General features: G+C 43.7%; 1 protein-coding gene across 2 annotated transcripts in view; it reads left to right on the top strand.

The window, feature by feature from the left end:
* LDAH (lipid droplet associated hydrolase) overlaps positions 1-24,081 on the top strand; it is an 87,591-nt gene that overhangs the window by 51,245 nt on the left and 12,265 nt on the right. For both annotated transcript variants that reach the window (XM_083730776.1, XM_083730775.1), the window contains one exon: positions 8,036-8,273. In XM_083730776.1, the coding sequence (XP_083586902.1) occupies positions 8,036-8,273 (238 nt within the window). The remainder of the gene's footprint in view (positions 1-8,035; positions 8,274-24,081) is intronic.

The following is a 24,081-nucleotide window of genomic DNA, read 5'->3' as shown; positions in this document are numbered from 1 at the left end:
ACATTCTTGTTGGTTGATGCTGATTACATTAACTGTTTGTGCGCGCACACCCGCCCCAATAATTCAAAGCAGGTTATTCGGCAAAAGCAAGCGATCAAGCTCCAAAGTTATTTCCTCCTCAGGAGTGGAAGTGAACCTCAACCACCGCTGAATCTGTTGCTGACATTCCGTGAGCCAACAAGCTATTTGGCTCTAGTGTCCGACGGAGCATTTCAGTTTCGTCCGTGAACTCAGTAATCTGGCAGGTCTAAAGCTCAGTCCCGATGCCTCTAATTGGCATCGGTGAGATATGGTTAGTGGACAGAAAATCTGCCGCTGCCCCAGTGCTATTTTTCTAGAAAAAGGGGTGCCAGAACTCACCACAAACGCCTCCCTTGTTTGTCCCATTTTTCTGAGAAGTGAGAAAGCACAGTATGAAGAGAGAAAAAACATGGACACTCTTTGTCCTCACTTCCTCTTGCGCTTGCCGATCAGAAGGTCACATTTTGAATCCCCGCAGCGGAGTGAGCTCCCGTTGCTCTGTCTCAGCTTCTGCCAACCTAGCAGTTCGAAAGCACACCAGTGCGAGTAGATAAATAGGCACTGCTGTGGTGGGAAGGTAAACAGCGTTTCCGTGCGCTCTGGCTTCTGTCACGGTGTGCTGTTGCGCCATAAGCAGTTTAGTTATGCTGGCCACATGACCTGGAAAGCTGTTTGTGGACAAATGCCAGCTCCTTCGGCCTGAAAGCGAGCTGAGCGCCAAAACCCTATAGTCACCTTTGGCTGGACTTAACTGTCCAGGGGTCCTTTACCTTTGTTGTTGTTGTTTAGTCGTGTCCGACTCTACGTGACCCCATGGACCAGAACACGCCAGGCACTCCTGTCTTCCACTGCCTCCCGCAGTTTGGTCAGACTCATGTTTGTAGCTTCGACAACACTGTCCAACCATCTCGTCCTCTGTCGTCCCCTTCTCCTTGTGCCCTCCATCTTTTCCAACATCAGGGTCTTTCCCAGGGAGTCTTCTCTTCTCATGAGGTGGCCAAAGTATTGGAGCCTCAGCTCCAGGATCTGTCCTTCCAATGAGCACTCAGGACTGATTTCCTTAAGAATGGATACGTTTGATCTTCTTGCAGTCCACGGGACTCTCCAGAGTCTCCTTTACCTTTACCTTACCTTAAGTTTAAAAGGTTCCTACAGAAACAAGGCTGGCTAGATTGCTTCTTCTACAGCGTGTTCTGTGAGGAAAATCTCTCCCTGCAGACTCCAAAAGATGAACACCCGCAGGAAGAACACATAGTTCTGTTAGGCTTAGAGTGATATGAGTTTTCGCATGCACCACCCTACCTCAGTTATAATCTTCTAGCTTTTTTTCTCCCCCATGGCTTCTAACAGATTAAAAAGGACAAATGTCAGTAGAATCTATTGCCCTCCCCAAGCCATTTTTATGGAAGAGAGATGATAGACACAGGTGAGGCCTACTTGTAATGATCGTTTTGATTGGTAAACAGAGGAGATAGGCAGAAGAATCTATTATTATTATTTTAAATCATTTTTATTAAGTTTCCCATTTTAACAATCTAATCAAACCACATTTAATGTTCCAAATTACAGTGGTGCCTCAGGTTACATACGCTTCAGGTTACAGACTTCGCTAACCCAGAAATAGTGCTTTGGGTTAAGAACTTTGCTTCAGGATGAGAACAGAAATCATGCTCCGGCGGTGCGGCAGCAGCGGGAGGCCCCATTAGCTAAAGTGGTGCTTCAGGTTAAGAACAGTTTCAGGTTAAGTACGGACCTCCAGAACGAATTAAGTACTTAACCCGAAGTACCACTCTATACAAATACATATCAAATAGTCCAAATATTCTGCCTAAATTATAAAAAAAATAATTGTTGGGACTTCACATGCTTCAGGTTCAAGGCAGAAGCATCTAGGAAGCCTCTCAGTCAGTGGAAATACGTTAATAATGAGTGTGGGCAACAGGAGAAAGTCTGGACTATGACTTTTAAAGTTCTGGGGGGCTCAGAATCTCGTGAGGGATCCTGCACTGGTTCATAGGAACGTAGGTGGTGCTATAGATTCCTTATGTTAAAATGAAGAGCTAGGTCTGAGTTCTACCCCAAAATATGCCAATGGTTTGAAAGAGTAATCTATAATCTTCTTAAAGCTTTGGCGAGTTTAAAAGTGGCAGTTAACTGGCTGACCTAAATATGCAAATATTAAAGGAATGTGTGGGGTTCTGAACGTGATTAAATAAATACTATATCAAGTTTTGAAATATCTGCTTAGGATATTTTATAGACTTGTGGTCTTCTGATGTCATCTGCAACGAGATGGAAATATAACATCTATGATTAACAGAAGTATCTTCAAAGACACTTGGGCATCACTGTAGGTCAGAATAGTTATGCTGCATTTGTTAAAGTCAGAAAGCTAAAATTTGGTGTAATTTGTGTAAATTGGTGTAAAATTTAGTCCAAAACATATTGATTACTAAGTGAAACGTTTGTATAGTGGTACCTCAGGTTAAGTACTTAATTTGTTCCGGAGGTCCGTTCTTAACCTGAAACTGTTCTTAACCTGAAGCACCACTTTAGCTACTGGGGCCTCCTGCTGTTGCTGCCGCGCTGCCGGAGCACGATTTCTGTTCTCATCCTGAAGCAAATTTCTTAACCCAAGGTACTATTTCTGGGTTAGCGGAGTCTGTAACCTGAAGCGCATGTAACCTGAAGCGTATGTAACCCGAGGTACCACTGTACTAAGTGAAACATTTGTACACTGAATAGTCAAAACACACGTAGCAAAGCCTAGCGTCAAAGCCACACATGAGACGACACGCAATGGTGTGTTACTTGCCTCCTCACATCTTTGAAACATCCTTGGAAGAGGGGAAGAAAGAGCTATGTCGTATTCAAGAATTCATGTATGCTGGTAGATTGCCGGCTGCATTCATAATTAAATGGAACGCATTAAATATTAATATTTTCATAGAAATTTTATCATTCCTATTTAAAATTAAATGTGATCCAAAAGCGCTTTCCTGGCAGTTTTCTTTTTGCATTTCATTTCCACCTGACCTCAATCACCTACATTCCTCCCCATCCTTGCCAATTCAGGATTATACTTTCATACCCTCCAACATTACTCAGATGAAAATAGTGGCATTTTTCACTCCCCCCCCCAACTGACCCTCCTCAACCCCCCATTTTTGTCTCCCGCTGAGCATTTCCATCCCCTTGCTTTCTGCCTGCACCTCTTTTGCCTATTGATGTTTATTGGTTTTTCCAGTTTTTTGAATGAATCAATGCCAAGCTACATCATATTACATCAAATTTAATACAAGAAGTTGACTTTTCTCTCTTCGTCCTAGACGCGTTCCTGGTTTCCCCCCATTACAGCTTAGTATTGCACATTTTCCCCTGATTCACGATCCATTCCTTATGTTCAACTCCCATTATCTATCAACTGTTGATTTATCCATTCCTACTTGTATATTTTGGGACACGGGTGGCGCTATGGGTTAAACCACAAAGTCTAGGACTTGCCGATCAGAAGGTCGGCGGTTTGAATCCCCGCGATGGGGTGAGCTGCCGTTGCTCAGTCCCTGCTCCTGCCAACCTAGCAGTTCGAAAGCACATCAAAGTGCAAGTAGATAAATAGGTACCACTCCGGCGGGAAGGTAAACGGCGTTTCCGTGCCTGCTCTGGTTTGCCAGAAGCAGCTTAGTCATGCTGGCCACATGACCCGGAAGCTGTACGGCGGCTCCCTTGGCCAATAAAGCGAGATGAGCGCCACAACCCCAGAGTCAGCCATGACTGAACCTAATGGTCAGGGGTCCCTTTACCTTTACTTGTATATTTACAAAACAATATTGTATACCCTTATACAACCCCTTGCCTATCTGATCTAAACCATTGCTTATTATTTCTATGTTAATTTCCCTTTCCTATCTTCTTATCATCTTGCGTGTGCAGCTTTAAAAAAAAAATTTGACTTTTCGCTCTTCATCCTAGATATATCTCAGGTTTTCCCCCCCTTTGCTTCTTGATATGGCATCTATAATTCACATGGCATCTATAATGGCATCTATAATTCACAATCCATTCCTTATGTTCAATTCCCGTTTCCCATCAGCTGTTGTTTTATCGATACATCATATACCGTTAAAGTGCAAAAGAGATTACACATTTCCTTGCCTAAATCACTTAGCTTTCTGCCCACACCTAAGAGGCCGGTCAGCCTTTCCCCCTCATTGCCCTCTTCTATGAGGTCATATAAAAAGGCAATTCTCACTTTGCCAATTCCGTTTATATGGAATCCCTCCCGAGGAAGACGTGCAAAAGCTCCATCATCTGCAAACTGGCTCTCAGTGAGCATGGTTAAAAGGATGCCTGCGAGTCTCTTAACTTCAGTCATTCAAGATGCATTGTGAGCTATTGATTAAGTATAAGTTTTCTATTTAAGTTTCTCTGATTGGAAGGAGTCGGCTAAAGATCCAGATACAGTGGTACCTCGGGTTAAGAACTTAATTCGTTCCAGAGGTCCATTCTTAACCTGAAACTGTTCTGAACCTGAAGCACCACTTTAGCTAATGGGGCCTCCCACTGCCACTGCGCCGCCACTGTGAGATTTCTGTTCTCATCCTGAAGCAATAGTACCCGAGGTACTATTTCTGGGTTAGCAAAGTCTGTAACCTGAAGCGTATGTAACCCGAGGTACCACTGTACGTGGAAAATACGGCTCTTGAAGCTGCTTACAGTGTTTGATGGTCCTCGTTTCTTTGATTAGGTATGTTGCTTTTCCCCCCAGTTGTAAGTGTAGCATGCCATTCCCCCCATCTGTAGACCATGATGTGCCCAAGAAGAGGACAAAATCTGCCTCGGAAACAGAGCTGCTTCTAAATTTAATTGCATAAAACCACAATGTAATCTAATATCAGTACAGCACTGTATTCTCCTGCTTCAGTTGTTGGATGTCTTACAGGGAGGAGAAGGTGGAGCTCAATATCTTTCTTTCTTTCTTTCTTTCTTTCTTTCTTTCTTTCTTTCTTTCTTTCTTTCTTTCCAGAATGCATTTTTCTTCAACCAGAATCAACGCAGTGTGTTGTGTTGGATGTTGTACAGAGTTCTTCAGATGTAATTGACCTCCTCCTTTGTGCTGACAGAAGAAAGCCTTTCAAAAATATTTCTCTCCTAAAGCGTGATATGGCACATACATTTCCCATTTTGTTTTTCATTTTGTCTAATTATAAGACCTTATGCTTGAAAGCTGAACCACAAAGCAGAATACCTACTGAATTTCTGTTACCCTGGAGCCCCACCCTGCTCTCTCCAGGTATAAGCTCTCCTCCCAAAAAATTAGTAGTTTAAGCAGCCTTAAAATTTAGTATACAGTGGTACCTCGGGTTAAGTACTTAATTCGTTCCGGAGGTCCGTTCTTAACCTGAAACTGTTCTTAACCTGAAGCACCACTTTAGCTAATGGGGCCTCCTGCTGCTGCTGTGCCGCCGGAGCACGATTTTTGTTCTCATCCTGAAGCAAAGTTCTTAACCCGAGGTAATATTTCTGGGTTAGCGGAGTCTGTAACCTGAAGCGTATGTAACCCAAGGTACCACTGTAATTGACATTATTATTTATAACTACATTTTCAATGAAGAACATGCCACCCAACATTCGATGAATGGGCAGGAGAGCAAGCAAATGGCAAAAGCTGAATTTGTTTCTCCAAGGTGGTGGTCTCAAGCGAAGAGTCAAAGATAACAATAAGAATAAGAATAATGTTATTATTTATACCCCCACCCATCTGGCTGGGTGGTCCCAGGCACTCTAAAACAAAACATTTGTGCAGATTCAGAAATCTGCAAACGTTAAGAATTTCATATCAGTCTCCAAGCGTTTTCAACCACCTGCCAGTCAGCTCATAACAAAAGCAGGGCTTTGCATTCCCTTCGATGAGAGGGAAATGATCTGCACACCCACATATGTTTTCTATTTCATATTCAAAACAGTTTGCTCTTATAGAAGAGAATAGACACGCATAAACACACCATGTGCACATGCATGATTGTGGCTGCCGAAGCTTTGATGAGCAATCTGTCCTTGGTGCCAGCGACCCCTGATAGCATTCGTTGCTTTTCCCTGCCTGCCAGTTTTCCCAAGTCATTCCGATGGACATGATCCAGCGATCCCTCGCTGCGATATTTGCATGCCGTGCTTACTTAGGTGTAAGGAAGGCTACTATTGGCTGGATTTACCAGGGGCAAAGCTTTGACTGTCACCAGCTAGGAATTCCGAAGCTCTTATTTGGCAAGAGTCTGTGGGACAAAGACTCTCCTCCCTGGAAGAGAGGGGAGTGGTTGAGGGCGGGAGCCCGAGCACCGCCCCTAGCAGGAGGCGTTAGCCCCCTGCCTCCACCTCTCCTGGCTGGCACCCACGCCCCTCGGCAGGCACCCAACCAGGTGCCTCCAAGGGGGCGTGCTCAGCAGCCTTTTGCTGCAGCGCCAGCCTCTCCCCGGCCTCATTCTTCGCCGTCGTCTCATCGCGAGTCACCCACCCTCCACTCCCTTTGAGTTAGGGCTTAGGTCATTGGCCTTGCTATGGACCTTAGGTTGGTCGCCCTGGTTGTCCAGGGGGCCTGGTAGGAGTTTTTCCATTTGGCATTAGGCCTTTTGGTTTTTTCGCCTACCTCGTAGCAATCGTCACAACTTTTGTGGTATTGGTGGGTAGGTTAGGCATTGGAATAATGTGTTGTGGTGTGTCGAAGGGCTAGGTGTGGCCATCGCCTATGCCTTCAATTTTTGGGTATTCCGTTAAAGGAATCTGGCGGTCGTGTATTCTGTCCGATGCCTGCTTGGCGGGAGGCCATGGCACGACCCTCGGTGACATCAGGGGTGAGCCTATAGTTGGATTAGCATCAACAGGCTCCACCTACTGGTGAATAAACCCACTTGTTTTAGAGATCCAATGCCTAAGCCAATACCTTTTCACTGCTGTAATCAATAAAATTGTGGCCTTTCCTTGCCCATTAACCTTATATCATGTGTCCTTGTGTATTCATTTCACATTGCGAGGGTCGGGTCCTCGAACCACAAATTGAAAAAACTGATAACAATAAATGAAAAATACATTATAATGATTCTTTTTTCTGACTGTATTTCAGAATTTTGAGTTACTAGGTTGATGAAGGGGATTTTGCTTAGATCAAGGAAAGAGAATTCAGTAAAATAGGGGGGGAAGCCTTTTTTTAAACCCTCGAAGGGGTGATCTGGGCTCATGGCCCCATGGACAAGAAATATGTTTTCATGTTTGTACCTTGACTTCTGGGATGTGGGTGGTGCTGTGGTCTAAACCACAGAGCCTAGGGCTTGCTGATCAGAAGGTCGGTTGAATCCCCGCAATGGGGTGAGCTCCCATTGTTTGGTCACAGCTCCTGCCAACCTAGTAGTTCTAAAGCACGTCAAAGTGCAAGCAGATAAATAGGTACCGCTCTGGCGGGAAGGTAAACGGCGTTTCCGTGCGCTGCTCTGGTTTGCCAGAAGCGGCTTAGTCATGCTGGCCACATGACCCAGAAAAACTGTCTGAGGACAGACGTCAGCTCCCTCGGCCAGTAAAGCGAGAGGAGCGCCGCAACCCCAGAGTCATGCGCGACCGGACCTAACGGTCAGGGGTCCCTTTACCTTTACCTTGACTTCTGGTTGTGGAGGGTACATATTTTCCCAGGGGAACATGAATCGAGTTTGGGAAGGGTTTGTTTCTAAGAACTCAAAGAGGCACTGTGACCCATTGTTATCTCAAGACTGGAAGAAACCTTAGTGACTCTAGGGAGGGAGTTTGATGTTTTTGCTACTTTACAGCGCAGTGAGATGCGTGTCTACTCAGAAGTAAGTCCCATTGAGCTCAATGGTGCTTACTCCCAGGTAAGAGTATATAGGATTGCAGCATAAGCTTCCATTCAGGAATATATTCATCTGGGGCAGTGGGAGTGAGAACTAGTCAAATTCTGCCTTTTCTCTGAGTCGCACGTTGGTTGACCATTTTCCCTTTCATGTCTTTTCAGATTCTCCGCAGTCTGCTGCTGTTTCCTACAGTGGAACGTATGGCTGCGTCCCCACAAGGCAAGCTCATGACACCCTTGCTCACCTGGTTTCGTTATCCCTTGTACATGCTTTCCTACTTCACATCGTTTCTCCCAGACAGAATAAAACACTTCATGTTACGTTTGGCATCTGTCATAGTGCACCTAGATGACGCTACACTAGCGACTACTATAGATTTTCTCAATTTCGATTCTGTTGGTAAGTAGAAACAGCGAGTAATACTTCCTCTTTCCCCCTAAATATTCCTGTCTAGCATGCTGTTTTGAAGGATATGGATGTTAAGGGGAAAATAACCTAGTGGTAAGAAGTTTTTAAGGATTTGAGCGTATAGCAGTGGTTCTGGTTGTTTTCCTCAGTACAGAATTGAAGAAAAACAAAAATGCCTTGTCTCCAAAAAAGGGAATAAATTGCTGTTTTAGGGAAAACTCGTGGATTTTCAGAATAGCCTTCTGAGTGCCGTTCTTTCCACGATCTGCAGCGTTTACCTAAGAAGAGCCTTGTTGGATTAGACAAAACCTCATGTAGTCCTGCTTTCTGCTTTCACAGCCAAGATCTGCCTGGATAGCTCCATAGGGTAGAGCATGGTGCTGATAAAGCTAAGGTTGCAGGTTCGATCCCCGTACGAGACAGTTGCATATTCCTGCATTGCAGGGGGTTGGACTAGATCAGGGGTCCTCAAACTATGGTTCGCGGGCTGGATCCGGCCTGCCTGGGATCGGGAGGAGATTGCAGAGGAGAGAGGCACCCCGCGTGCCCTGGACCCTGTGTGCCCCGTCTCCTGCTTGCGGCCTCCTCGCCCGTCTGCCTGCGCACCAACTGGGCAGCCCGGGCCTCTTCCTGCCCACCCGCGCAGACCTCTCCCCGCCCGCCTGCCTGCCCACCTCCCCGCCCCAGAGGCCAGCAGTGCGTAGTCAGTGGCCCTGCCTGCCTGCCTTGACCACTGCCGCTGCCCATAGGTGAGACTCACAGGCCAGAGACAGACCTTATTTTAAGCAAACAGGGACTCAGGAATGGCTTTGTTCTGGCTAAGGGAATGATTTCAGGCACAATGAGAGAGACCGTGTGGTATTTGGGCGAAGCACTGGAAACTTCGCTGTTGCAATGCAGCAAAAGAGCTCCTTTGGCTCCAATAGCGTTACACCATTTTGGGATTTGGTCCCCTCTCTGACAGCTTTCGAAATCTCTTTACGTAATTAGCCAGTATTGAGAGTGACTAGTTTTATTTGGCTGTACTTTGCTAGCTGCCTTTAAATAAAATTAAGTACTCATTGATTTCAATGAGTGGCCTTCGCTGGAAATGAATCATTGTGGTTGACTGAGTTCAAAGGAAATGCCCACAAACATTAAGACTTTGAGAGGGAAAGAGTTTTATATAGCAACAAGCTCTTAGACCTTCCTGTATAGGTAAGTAATCTAGGAAGTGGCGTGGCCCGTAGCACATGCTTTGGATTAGCAATAACTGACAGTATCTTGGTCGGCGATCTTGCCTATTCTAACTCCACTTTACCTCTGTGAATTTGTACGGGGAAAGAAAATGGGAACAAACTTTGTTAGGGCCATATCCTCTTGCCCTTTAATACCCTGTTAGGTATGGCTCAGAAATATTCAGCAAATGAATTTTTTCCTCCTCTCCAGGAAGTTTGTGTCAACTCATTAAAAAATGTATGTGTGTTACCTTTGGCACGAACATCTGCCTCATTGCTGTAATTGCAATAAAAACCACGATGAAGGGCAGAAAAGATGGTAAAAAGTTTCCTTAAAAGTTATGCATCTGTCAGAACAAACTAACCTGCCAGGGACTCGTTACCACGTCCGGAGCTTACTCACAACAATATGTTTTCTCTCCTCTGAAAAGGAAATGAGATTTAGAAAACTTAATTATAGCAAGACCTAAGCACCCAGCCCTATTTCCACCCAGGCCAAAAAGCAAAGCACCATTAAGAAAGAGCGGGACCTGGGGCATGATTCTGGTTGTGTTGTTGGTTAATGGGAGACTTTTGCTAAAATCAAGATTTTGCTCCCAGGTACATAGGAAGACTCAACAACTGAAATTTCATTAGCCTGTGCTCCTCACTACACAACCCTGGTGCTGATCCAGATAACGCTCACATTAACAAGATTCTTTCCCTTTGAAGAGGGGTGGATGCTTATACCTCTCTGAGAGTTGTAGTTTTGTGAAGGAAATAGGTGTCTCCTAATTAAATATACTCAAGAGTGGATTTCATGCTCTTTATTCAGCTCATAGTGGTGAGGAGGAATGGAAGTCCCTCCAGAATGTCTGCTTTATATACATTATTTACACAATGGGCCCCACATGATTGGCTAATTCTGGGATTCTCCTGTAGGCCAATCAGGTTGCGGATTCACTTCCACCTGGAGGACCAATCAGACTGCTGCATTCTGAATCCTATTGTTCTGGGACCAATCAGACTGCTGCATTCTGAATCCTATTGTTCTAGGACCAATCAGACTGCTGCATTTTGGATCCTATTCAACTCAGTACATAACACCTAAGAACTCTGAGCATCCTTAACAAACTGCAGTTCCCAGAACTCTCTGGGGTGAAGCCATGACTCTTTAAAGTAGCTTCTTCAGTAGACATCTCCAGCCTTACACTTTTACACAGATTGCATCCCAGATGAAATCCCCAAGCATTTCCCCTTGGAAAATAATGGAACTTCCCAACTTGGTCTATTCAGAAGTCTTCAGATTTTTCTCCAGTTGTAGAAACAGTATAAGCTGCTAGATGCAAGCTCTTCTAGAAAGTGAGCTTCTACAAAAAGAAAACCATTTGCAATGTAGTTTGGATTTTATCCAACCAAGTCATCCTACTCACAGTAGACCTGCTGTAATCAATGGACCTTATTTGATCATGTCCATCGAGTGCAATGAGTCCGGTATGGCAGCTTGGTTGAATGCAATCCATTGTTACTTTGTAGCATGCTTTAAAAGAGCAGTACATATTTCTATCAATTTTATTAATGTACCACCTGAAAAAATATTTTCCGGCAAACGTGTATGTATTGGTATTTAAGGTGAGGGCAGACAGGCCTGTGTCTATACAGCACAGGATTTATTGTCCACTACCTTGACGGGCAAACTTCCTCCATTTGTTTCGGTAAAATTTCCACAAAAGCACAGACATTACATAATGGATAAACATTGTGAGTCTCTTTTTTTGAGAGGCAGGCTTGTAGGTCAGAGGTTAACTTCTGGATGACAATGAAGATACAGATAAGCACAGTAAGCAAAAATGAAAAAAAAAAAACCCTTCCCTCTGAATAGCCTATACGTGGCTGGTCTTTGCAATCTTGAATCTGTGGCTTCTCTTGAGGAATTTCCTTGTTTGTTTAACCTGTTTATTGACCAGGGGAGTAATGGAGACGGTTTATTTTATGATACTTGGAAATGGTGGAAGAGACCAGGGAGCGGGGAGGAATCTTATCTTGGGAAACAGCATTTGAAATGGTTTCTTTGCTCCGTTTTGTTTTTTTCATTAACAGTCTTCTTCTTCCTGCTGTATACAGTATTAAGAAAATCATATTGATGGGTATAAAAGCCTAATAGTTGGCAATTAGAGGGCCAGTTTTGGGCAGAGCAGCAAAGCTTTCTCATTTCCTTTTCCTCCTCCTTTCACTTTTGGCCTTGGGGAGAGGTTAAAAGCCAGCACAACACTTTTCCAGGGTTGAAGACAGAGTCTTCAGAAAGAAAGTCCTGGCTCTCTGAAGCCTGTAGTTAAGAGATTAGCAGAAGCTAAAAGGTCCCTTTTGATTTGTTGCAAGATGTGAGTTAGTGGTGGTTTTTGCACACAGGCCACCGGTTCCCTATTACTGATATTAAGCAATGAGTGTTGAATCAGGAATGGAACTTTCTGTTAACACAGTCTAAAGTCTGATTTATATTTAATATTGAAATATGTGTCTGAGGCACCATAAATGTCCACTTGGGACAGTTAAGTTTTTCGACTGCTGGTCATGTGTGGCACTCTATTTTTATTTTTATTTTTAAGTTTGCTGACCCCTCGTCTAGTTCAATTTAAGGCATCTTCTTACATTCCTAATATGTCCCTACTTGATGTCCATTACGCAGCATTTTGATAATAAATGTGGCTTAACTTACATATTGCCAACGTGACAAGACCATTAGATGACTGCTTCATCTAGTTCTGAGGGGATCCATTCAGCCCACGTTGAATAGGCCAGTTTTGTAATATGAGCTGATACTTTTCATCATTCAAGTCCTTCAGATACAGATAATTCTGGCTAGAATGAAACAATGGTGGGTGGGATGTTATCCTTTCTAGTTCGGAGCTTATTAAACACCGCCAGTGCTCAGATAAGATTTTAAGCTTCAGGAGCTGGTTAAAAATAATAAAAATCCTTCAATGGCGCTGCTGCTGCCACCATTAGGAAATGGTCAAAGTAATTATGGTATTAGATATTTAAAATTTTATTCTTAAGCATTAAATTAGGGTTGCCGTATTTGAAGAAGTAAAAATCTGGACACAAAAGAAGTTGTTGGGCTTTTCTTGGGGGGGGGGGAGGGAAAATTGCCAAAAAAGTTGCGCCGATTTTTCAGAATTCCCCCTGGACACATATTGTTGTCTTTTCAACACAGACCTCTTGTTTATTTCAGCTGAACCTCAAGAAAAAGAAAAGCGGAAACCCAGGAGTGTATCTTGTGTGTGTTAAGCATGATTCATTATACAGTACTGTGCATCACAGTGATTCATGCATGAATTAGTAATGCACAGCCGTTGTTTGGTTAACACTAAGAGCTAACAAATAGGAATTGTGAAAAGAGTGGGTATTCGTTGAGAACGCCGCAGTATGAGAGTGATGCCCTGATCCTCAGTAAATTCACTTGGACATAGGTTTTGCTTATTTCATTGGAACAACTAATCTCAGTTCCAAAAATGAGAGCTCTGACAGTGTCTAAGCATGGATCTAATAAGCTTTGTACAAGCTGCTGCAAAAGTTTTGTGGGTTTACACAGTGGAAAATATGTACAAACTTTCATAATCTTGCTGTAAATGGCCCTTTCCATGGTGGTGTAGAAACATTCCCGTGCTACCTTTTTCATATGTCTTCCACTCAGATATCCTATGGTGCCATAGGTGCCAACTTCCTGGGGCTAGGCACCCACAAATTTCGGTGCCAGGGCCATGCACGCTGCCTGGCACCCATGGCCACAGGGCCAAGCTGGCACTCCTGTTTGGTGCCCTTTCACCTTGAGCTGGTGTGGTGTAGTGGTTAAGAGCGGAAGACTCGTAATCTGGTGAACCAGGTTCGCTTCCCCGCTCCTCCACATGCAGCTGCTGGGTGACATTAGGCCAGTCACACTTCTCTGAAGTCTCTCAGCCCCACTCACCTCACAGAGTGTTTGTTGTGAGGGAGGAAGGGAAAGGAGAATGTTAGCCACTTTGAGACTCCTTAGGGTAGTGATAAAGCGGGATATCAAATCCAAACGCCGCCGCCGCCGCCGCCGCCGCCGCTGCTGCTGCTTCTTCTTCTTCTTCTTCTTCTTCTTCTTCTTCTTCTTCTTCTTCTTCTTCTTCTTCCTCTTCCTCTTCCTCTTCCTCTTCCTCTTCTTCTTTGTGCTTTCTGAATGGCATGGTATATGGCTGAGCTCCAAGGTACATTTGATCAAAGAGAGAAGTTGTATAAGCATATACCGAGTCATTACCCCAGAACAAGCGGATATGCCCACAGTCTTCTGCAAATTGGAATTAAATTAAATTAAAGCGCCTTTGCAGCTCCTGTCTTTTTCTAGCTTGCTAGAAAACCCAGTGACAGCATAGCTCGAATGTTCCTGCGCTTGCACAGTTGTTGTTAGCTATGCTATTTGACGTTAGGAATGATATTCCATAATATAGTTTCAGGAGAGTGTTTCCCTTACCTGTGGAAACACGTTATATTTTACCACCTGCCTTCCAGGAAAGGAGGCCAAGGAATAGCAGCCTCTACTATTTTCACATTTCCTCTGCTACTGTTTATTTTCCTGTGTGATGCCTGACTAAAATGTTTGCTTAATGTTGTCGGACAACTCACCTTCCCAAGACGGCACTTAAGTGTGGCTTGAAAGAAACTCCATGTCTCTTTGTCCCCCCTCCCTCCCTCCCTCCCTCCCTCTTTTTTTTTTTTTTTTTTTGCAAGTGAACTAAGGTTTTCCCTATTTAAAAGTGCGATGCTCATATTAACTTAGTGAAGAGAAGTGAATGGCTTTTAAAGGATTTATTATGTTTACGTACCTATTCATTTGTCAAAGTGACTCTGCTTTATAATTTGCCCTGTTTCCGAAATAGAGAAAGAGGGGAAAGTTTAACAAGGTCACTTTACTGCTGTTAAGAGCTTTGATTTCCCTACAGATGCCCTGTGTCAAAAAAACAAAACAAAACCCCGTTTTGGTTTGGTTTCCATAATTATGGGGTTTTGGTTTTGTTTTGTTTTTTCAAATAAAAAAATATTAAAAGCTGTCAGTTTTATTTCCATCATAAATATTGCTCATGAAGCTTGAATGCTTTGATAATGAAAACGGTTCATGACTTCCAAGAAATATTAAGCACAGTTTGGGGGTTTCTGACATCCTTCCTGAGGTTCCCGTTTGAAGGAGAACTCAGTTGCAGTGAGTCATGCAACGTGCTGAAAGGAAGGAAAGAGAGAGAGGTGAGATTGAGAAGATATTGAAAAAGACCCATATGCGGAAATACTTCTGTCAGATATGGGTCATTAGGCAGGACCAGCCTAACTGCACCCAAGCACCCCACACAGTCTCTAGGGGCAGTAGTATTTAGGGGAAATAGTGAAGTAGCAGGTCTTCTAAGAGTTTTGTGTGCCGGCATATCTGCAAAACTGCAAGACATCCCAGGGCAGCACATCTACAGAGCAGGAAAATTTGTCTGGCCTTTAACCCATAGGCTTCAGTTTTCAATTTTTTTTACTCCCAAATTTCTTGGCATCAACGTTAAGAGATAATAGAATGACTAACCGAAAGCTTGCAGATCCTTAAAGAAGCATGTGCTAATTTAACATTTCTGAGTTTTGCAGCGCCACAGGCTGCTTACAACATTGATTAATTTTATTTATAGATCTGATAATTTTCATATGGCTACTGGTTTTTTTATTTTAAAAAATTAACGAGCAGAAAGTGCCTGGTGTTCGGGGGAAAATATATATCAGTGCAGTTTTGAAAGGTCTTGTCTGATATCATGATTCAAAACAGAATCAAATTGTGTCAGGACATTGACATAAACTTGTTCCTTCATCTTAGGACCACCATAGAGTATAATATCTTTGATCCTGACTTGTTTTTAGGAGGTAATTTAATTATTGCTTGATTTTATACCAGTGTTATATATTTGTTGTTAGCCACCCTGAGCCCGGTTTCTGTCGGGGAGGGTGGGATACAAATAAACGTTTGTTGTTGTTGTTATTATTATGAGGTGTACAAATGCATACAGCAGAAAGAGCCAAAAAAAGCTTTCCAAAATATATAGTTGATGAATATACTGTTCTATAGTAAACTAGTTAGTGATTAATGATGATAACAATAATGTTTTATTTATACCCCACCCATCTATTAAAAGTTATAAATCTTGCCAAATAAAATAAATAACGAATGGTGTTAATGACAATTGAAACATCATGTACAATGAGTTAAATATAAGGGCCGGCCCCTAGTGCCAGGTGTCAAAGCATGGGAATCAGCAGTCCTCAGTGCCTCAGGCACAAGGGAGAAGTGCTATAGCAAGGTCCCATTCACCACTGCTGATGTCATTTGGTGTAACCGATTCAGATAAGGCCTCATTTCCAGCATCTAAAATTTCCTGTTGTGGAGGAGGAGTTCGTCTGAAGAATGACCCTTTCTACCTTGGGATTTGCCCTATCCCTTCCCTTCCAGATATCATAAATTTCATGTCAAGAAAGAAGCGAGGTCAAGATGGAAGGGCTTCTCAATCTCACCTCCTCTGGCAGTGGTGACTTAGCCCTTCCTCTTCCTACCAGCCCAAGTCAGATATGGGCTTCATTGTTCGGCCGAACAACAACAACAATTTATTATTTATTTGCCATGCATCTGACCGGCTTGCCCCAGCCAGTTTGGCCAACAAATTAAAACACAGTAAGACATCAGTCATGAAAAATGTCCCTATGCAGAGCTGCCTTCAGATGGCTTCTAAAAGTCAGGTGATGGTTTGTTTCCTTGACATCTGATGGGAGGGTGTTCCACAGGGAGGGCACCACCACCAAGAAGGCCCTCTACCTGGTTCCCTGTAACCTCACTTCTCACAGTGAGGAACCTCCAGAGTTCCCTCTGGTAACAACAAAAAATGCCAGTAGGGCCATATGGCTTGAATGGATTTTGAAGACTTGTGTAAAGCACAAGGAGACAGGGCACAGAAAAAGGAGGCAGGAGGCAAACATTGGCCATACTACCTTGTCCAAAGCCTATATCAAGCATGCTATTTAACCACAACCACTCCAAGTTATAACACCTGAGCTTGCTTGGGGGGGGGGGGGGTAAAATGGCTTTATCACAGCCAGACTCCTAACTACTAAAGGACCAGTCCAAGGATGAATTCAAGAATTCCAGGGAATCTTTAGTAAGATAGGGATGATGTGGATTATTACTCTGAACTGCGCAGCCAAATGAATAATAGAAGGCTGATCCAAACACAGTTACAGCAGCGTCTTTATACGGTTTCCTTCTACCAGCAAATGTTGATCCAATTATATGAATATTCGTCTGTGTCATCACTTGCTGGTTTCTGGGAAAAAATGTATTAGTATCCCTGTTGAATCAGGGCAGTAACCACTGGTGTTGTCAGGCTTTGGGGAATCAGATCCCTCCCGCGGTGACATCCTAGAATCAGAGAAACCATAAAAATTATAACCAAGCAATTTATTCGATAATTCACAGAGAGTGACTAAGAAATGCAGCTTTCCCTAAATATGGCGTTGCTCCAAGTACAGTCCCACCCCCTATGTCTCTCCTATTCTACATCACTCCTATGTCAGCTAATCTGAGCTTTCTGCCTCTGAGCTCTCTGTTCTACTACCCTCAATGTCCATCTGGTCCTGAGAGGGTCAGGAATGCTTTCCAAGGACACTGAGTCTGTCAGCTGTCTCTCCTCTGGTGCTTCTTCTTGCTGTTCCTCTTCCAATATTTCCCAGCTTCTGCCCTCTGCAGCCTCCAAACTATGCCCTTCTGCAAACCACTGTTCTAAATCTATACTGTCCTCTTGTCCTGGGGAAGGGAGGGTGGTCCCCACCATTCCTCCTCAGTTCAGCCCCTGACAGATGTGGTAAATCAGAGCTGTGGGGCATTCCCCTCAACACCAGCATCACCACAACTTACCTGGGTGGGTTTGGTCTGAGGTGGGGCTGGGATGTGGTGGGTTTGGGGCTGTATGGATACATCTGCAAGATTGCCACAGCATCGACCTCACTGCTACTTAGTTCCCCCACCCAGCCCAGTCCAGATAAGCTGTAGTTATTAGCCCAGTGCCAGAAGAGACGCTTCATGGCTCTCCCTCACCATAACCAGCCACTGCTGAACCTGGGTGTACAGTCAAACCTCAATTAACAAATGTAATCCATTCCGGAACACTGTTCGATTTCTGAAACATTTGATAACCGAAAACTGAAAACAGAAGCCTCAATACAGTGGGGAGACTCAAAACAGAAACCGTGTAGCACATTCAGCGTTCGAAAACCAGAGCAGTTACTTCTGGGTTGTCGGCGTTCGACGGCCAAAATGTTCGAAAACGGAGCCGTTCGAGAACCGAGGATTGACTGTACTCAACTGTGGCCTCGAAAGCGGGGTTGTTTACAGCTCTGGTTCAGATTCAGCACCATTTGTCAGAAATGCCAATTTGTTCCGACTTTGACCGTGTGAAAATAGGAATGGGAATCCGTCCTTAGGCGGAAAGTTGTCAAGTACAAATCTCATGTTAGCAAAGAATAAAAAAATTCAAACAGGCCCAGGATGAATCAAGGGAATGCTTCAGTTTTTCCATTGCTGTTCAACAGTTGAATTGTGGCATTCATAAAATGCTCCTCCCGGGACTGTGTGACTTCTGAACATAAATGGCGGCAGGGTGGGGGAATCAGATGCTTATGTGCCTTCCCACATCAAAACCCTGTAGAAAGCTAGCATATAGAAGAATTATACCCTTCCTGACTTGCTAGTTTTCTGCTTACCAGAGAGGGGGGAGGGATGTATGAGGAATGGCAAAGCATTCCTTCCTGGAAGCAAATAATAATCTGGAAAGAAAACTAGTGTTACACTCCTCTGAAAGAATTTTACAATAAGATGGGCAGCTTACCAGGCAAAAATGTTAGCAGATGGTGGTACGTTGCCCCTAAGAAAACAAATTTTTGAAAGTCTAAGGATGCAATCTTATACCAATGTTGCATCAACAGTGAGGCTGTGGGAGTCCTACTGCACAGGTAGAATGCAAGAAACACTGGCATCGTTGCAGATATGCGGGCAAAATGAGCTCCCACTGGAGCCGTTCTGCCAGCAGATATGAAGTCAAAGGCAGCATAGAAGAGGAGCTGTATCCTGTGCCACTGATGATGGGGAAATATAGGGAAAGGGGTCCCTTGTGAGAAACCTTTCTGAGCTGATCAACCTGAGATCCTTGTTATCTTGAAATGCTGGAGCTTGGGACCTGTCATTGAGCCTACCACCTACAGCTACCTGTCTGCATTCAACAACTTTTAGTGCAACATTTTAACCATCATTTGACTGTGCTAGTCAACCCAGCAGGGACGCGGGTGGCACTGTGGGTTAAACCACAGAGCCTAGGGCTTGCCGATCAGAAGGTCAGCTGTTCGAATCCCCGCGACAGGGTGAGCTCCCGTTGCTCGGTCCCCGCTCCTGCCAACCTAGCAGTTCAAAAGCACGTCAAAGTACAAGTAGATAAATAGGTCCCGCTCCGGCAGGAAGGTAAACGGCGTTTCCGTGCGCTGCTCTGGTTCGCCAGAAGTGGCTTAGTCATGCTGGCCACATGACCCGGAAGCTGTATGCTGGCTCCCTCGGCCAGTAAAGCAAGATGGGCGCCGCAACCCCAGAGTCGTCTGCGACTGGACCTAATGGTCAGGCGTCCCTTTACCTTTAGTCAACCCAGCAATAAAGGTAAGGAAATCCTTTGGACCCAACTGATTCTGAAAAAGAAAGAAAAAACACTAAAGAAACAACCTCCTAGAGAGGTTGCCTAGAGAGAACAGTTTCCAAAACACCAAATTTGCACAAAGGGAAATTGATAGGCTGCTGGTTTTGAGTAGCTCTTTGGTTCTCCACATGCCTGTAGTCTATAGGGCAAACTTTCTAGGTTGTCTGTATCTGCAAGAACGACTTTGTAAAAGGTGGCAGGCTGGAGCTATCGCTGTGAGCATCTTTGTTGGAAATTTCTTTGTGTTTTTCTTTCTTCGTTGTTTCCCCTTTGCCCCTCAGATGCTCTGGCTAACCAAGTGGAAAACAATCTTACTTGGAACTTCTGTATTGTTCCATTAGTGTGACATCACTTCGTATCCATGTTTTATGTCACAGAGGAATGCAGATGCTTGGCTTAGGAATCAGATATGATTTTGTTTGTTTGTTTGTTTCTTCGTTGTCTCTTGCGCCGCTGTGCTGTGGGGACCAAGAGCTAACGGTTGCGGTATCATACATTTTTTGCTTGGCGCAGGGCTCACATCCACTTCTAAATTTAAGTCTGTCATGCCGAACCCTCCCGTATTCCTAAATTGGTTTGACATGTGTAGACCACATTTGTTTGGAATCCCCCCCCCCCTTAACTGACAAATTTCTAACTTAACAGTGCACATAGCCGCAAGCAACACATTATGACTGTTCAACTTCCAATGAGAGTTTTCAGTTAACTTCTCCGCTAACAATTTTCTCTGCTGCAGACCAGCAACCAGGTGGCATTGGGAAGTTGCTCTAATCAAGCAGAAACCTGAGGGCTTCCAGAGAACAAACATGTGTACTGTGGCTGATATAACTATGGACCATGGAAGCGGGTTCAGATTTTAGATTAAATTGCTAGATGAATCCCTCTGTCGATGGAATGAAAGTTACCACTTCTCCCAGAGGAAGAGAAATTGTGATTGCTCCTTTGTGCAAATCGCTCTAATCTATGCAAATTGAAAACTATCCATTGGCGAACTTTAAAGTTTGGAAGGGTGGGAATGCAGCCCTAGAGGGAATGTAATAGATTTCTTGTTTGGTCTGTGACCAAGAACATGATTTTTTTTTATTTAAAAAAAGGCAGTCCATCAATGTCTTTCCATATATACATAAAGGCTATTCCAACTGAAAATGTGACCGCTAAATCTTTATTTACTAGACCGTTGCTGCCTCAAAGCAGAAGTCATTCTTCATTGAATGTTAAATTAATTTTTGAAATTGATCTAATATGGTTTGAAAATGTCGAGTTTCCTTGCCTTGTTGTGTAGTCTAAGTGTATGAATGGTTTTGAACTTCAGTGCTGTACATGCAACTTTGTTTGTCAGACAATTGGTGGTTAATTGAATGGGTGTCAAATAGCCCTAAAGACTAAGGCTGGGGGATTTGATTGATTTCAGTCATTATGCTTTGTTTGGGTGGGGGAAGAACTATTAATTTAGCTGATGTGGATATTAAGCTTTGGCCGTGACACTTTGGGTTAAATAGCTACTGGTGATATAAAGCTCTCTTTTCTTCTCTTGGTCCTTGATTCTGAGTCCCATCAACGTTGCGGCATCAGGAATAAATCAAGTGCCTTTTGGCACAGTTAGCCATCTCTGTTTAGCAAAGGCATGTGACTAAACTGACACCAATGCTTAATCACCTCCGTTTGTCGGGGTGTTGGGAAGAAAAGGAGGGTGAAAGCCAGCAATCTCATCTTCCAGGTCAGAAGAGAGGTCACCGGCAGGATCATAGTGTGGTTCCCCCCCCCCCCATATCTAAGTGCACTAGACCTGACCTAGAAGCAAATGAAAGCCTTCAAGCTCCTAGTCTTTCGTTGCCTCCTCCCATATGACAAGTATAAATGACTAGAAATAGATGATCTTCCCAAGTCTTATCAGTTCGAGATAGCTTTGTCAAGCTGTTGGATTGCCCAAGCCACAGACTGATTAATTGTTACCCACAGACTGATTAATTGTTATATTACAATCCTGATTTTTCTCAACACTTCTCTGGGACCAGACCCTCCAAGTTTTCCTGTTTTCCAGGGAAGGGACATTCCCAGATTTACAGAAGCCGTCCCAGTTTCTGATTTGATCCTGGAATGTCCCACTTTCCCTTAGGACGTCCCTGTTTTCATTGGAGAAATAATGGAGGGTGTGATAAAAATATGAGGATCACAATCTAGTCCAAAACCAAAGTAAACATTCTGTGAAAGAAAAACCCCACAGTCCTGGCCCTGGTTTTGTTTGTTTTTTTTAACAAATTTAAAACTTTTTTTCTACTGCTTGGTGCAGACAAATACTGTCAACCCAGTAAGGCCCACCTGGCACTAACATTGCATGACTTTGTGTGCCAGATGAAAGTCTGGCTTTTCTGGAATATTTTTGAGAGGAGCTGAGGCTGTCCCTGGGTTCCAACTCCCTGTTACTGGCTGGGACGTTAACATATGAGAGTGCTGGAGGTGAAATAGTTAAACAAGTTACCCAATCAGAACCCAGGGGGGTGGAGTCAGAGGGACTATAAAACCAGCTCTGGGAGGGGCGAAGGAGGAGTTTATTGGGAGTTGGGTGGTTGGTTGGAGTGGGAGTGAATTGGGATAGAGTCTGTAGGTAGGTTGAGTTAGTGTAGCAAAATAAACTGAGTCAGTTAGGGGCTAGGAAGACAAGTATATATCTGAGAGGTGGTTTTGTGAGAGAGAGCAGGTAGTGGAAGTTATAGGTCTGGATAGCACCCCATGATTGTAATTGACCAATACCATTTATGAAACCACACGCTTGTTAAACTGCAATAAATAAACAGAAGTTAATATTCCATTTTAACCCTGACTGGACTCAGTATTGTACCAGGTATGGCCTGGGTGGTGGCAGCGAGAAATAAAGTGGTGGCAGAGGGATCAATAGACGGTGAAACGTCCGGGGACCCTGTGTGATCGCCACACTGGCATTTCGGGTTAATTCAGGAATGGGAGTCCTGTGGCTCTAGAGGTACTGTTGACTCCAACTCCCATCATGTAGGTGTCAATATTAGATTAACCTCTTCCAAGATAATAGGGCCCACTCACATCATAAAGAGCTCATAAGCCACCTACTCTCACCAGCCAGAAGCATCATAGCCAGACACTGGCGAGGCCTGTCAGGAGTAAGCATGGATCAATGGTATCAAATAGTATGGGAAACAGCCTTATTAGAAAAACTAACCAATAAACTGAAACTGGCATGGGGACAAATCAACCTTTCTCACCACCAAAGGAATACAAGCGAATAGTAAAGGGAACCCGCACAAGCGATGCTGACACAAAACCCCACACATACACCAAGTAGAATAGAAGCATTGCCACACGACCCCACCCTCACCCACCATGTCCCCTCTTCACCTCTTTCCCCCTTTTCCTCCTAATGCAGGCGTGTCCGAAGTCCATTTCGGGGGCCAGTTGGTTTAATCAACAACTCCAACCCTAAAAAAAGGTCAACAACTTTGGTTGGCCCCCACAGCCCTTCACTTCATCAAATCTGGCCCTCTTTGAAAAAAGTTTGGACACCACTGTCCTAATGTAACACTAATGTCTCAACAAATGAAACTGATCTGTAGAAAATGTAACTTGAAAAAAGAGACGTTGCACACACTTTTGTAAACTAAGAAATCTTTAATTAAAAATACGTTAAAAACAAAACAATGCAATCAAAACCCCCTTCTCAGTCACAATCCTGCTAGTTTGGGGAAGGAACATCCAGGAGAATATCTAAGTTCTTCCTTGGTGTCAAGGAAACCAAGGAAAAATTCTACCCAATAAAGAAACTGTCACAGAAAATAGCAACTCTTCTGGTAAATAACAGATAACAGATCGGGGTTTTATACATTGCTTAGGATTATGCAGAGCCACTCAGTTCTCTAATTCCTCCTTAGCTCCAAGCACCTTGTTCATTTAGCTTTTGATCTGGGTTCTCCAACTGTGTCTGTCTACAGAAAACTTTCCCATTTGGCATAGAGATCTCTTGAGCTCTCACCTCTCCCTCCTTAGTGTCATTTGCTTCCATTTCCTCCAAGTGCTTCAGGAATTTGCTCAATGTAATGTTTTGGGGTCACTCAAAAGGATCTGTCTGATTGCTGTTTCCTTTTTCTCTGCCTGTTGGGACAGTGTGTTGCTCTTGCCCATACCAGTGACATGCGATTTGAAACTCTGCCAGCTGCTACTCCCAGGCATATGGCATATGCCGTGAGAGTTCATGTCCTCCCACATTTCTCTCATGAAAATAGGGCCGTCCTATTCCATTATATTATTATTATTATTATTATTATTATTATTATTATTATTATTATTATTGTTATTATCATCATCATCATCCCCAACCCATCTGACTGAGTTGCCCCAGCCAGTCTAGATGGCTTCCAACATATATAAAAACATAATAAAAGCTTCCCTATACAGGGTTGCCTTCAGATGTCTTCTAAAGGCTATATAATTATATCTCCTTGGTTCAGGGGTTGCTTACCCATTACATGGCAAGCACAGAAGGACTTGTGGGAAGCTAGTTACCTTGTGATTGCGAAGGATGATCAAACCCTTTAATTCTGATAAATTAATTCCCTTCGGAAAGCAGAATTGATAACATTCTCATTTGAGTAAGTAACCAATTTAGGCTATAAACTATATAAACATATGCGGCAGCTGCAAATAATTTTATTTCACACTGCACAAGTGATTTCCATCCATACAGCAGATCTCCTACCCTCTGCCCCCCCAGATCCCAAAGGATCCCTCAGTTTTAAGGATGGCAAGAAAGGGAATCTGCTCCAAGAATGGAGCTGCAGTGCTGGATAAAACCCATAGATTTAT

The sequence above is a fragment of the Podarcis gaigeae genome (assembly GCF_964106915.1).
Source record: "Podarcis gaigeae genome assembly, chromosome: 3".
Lineage (NCBI taxonomy): Eukaryota > Metazoa > Chordata > Lepidosauria > Squamata > Lacertidae > Podarcis > Podarcis gaigeae.
The sequence above is the reverse complement of the archived record's forward strand: the minus strand, read 5'-3'. Positions and strand labels throughout refer to the sequence as shown.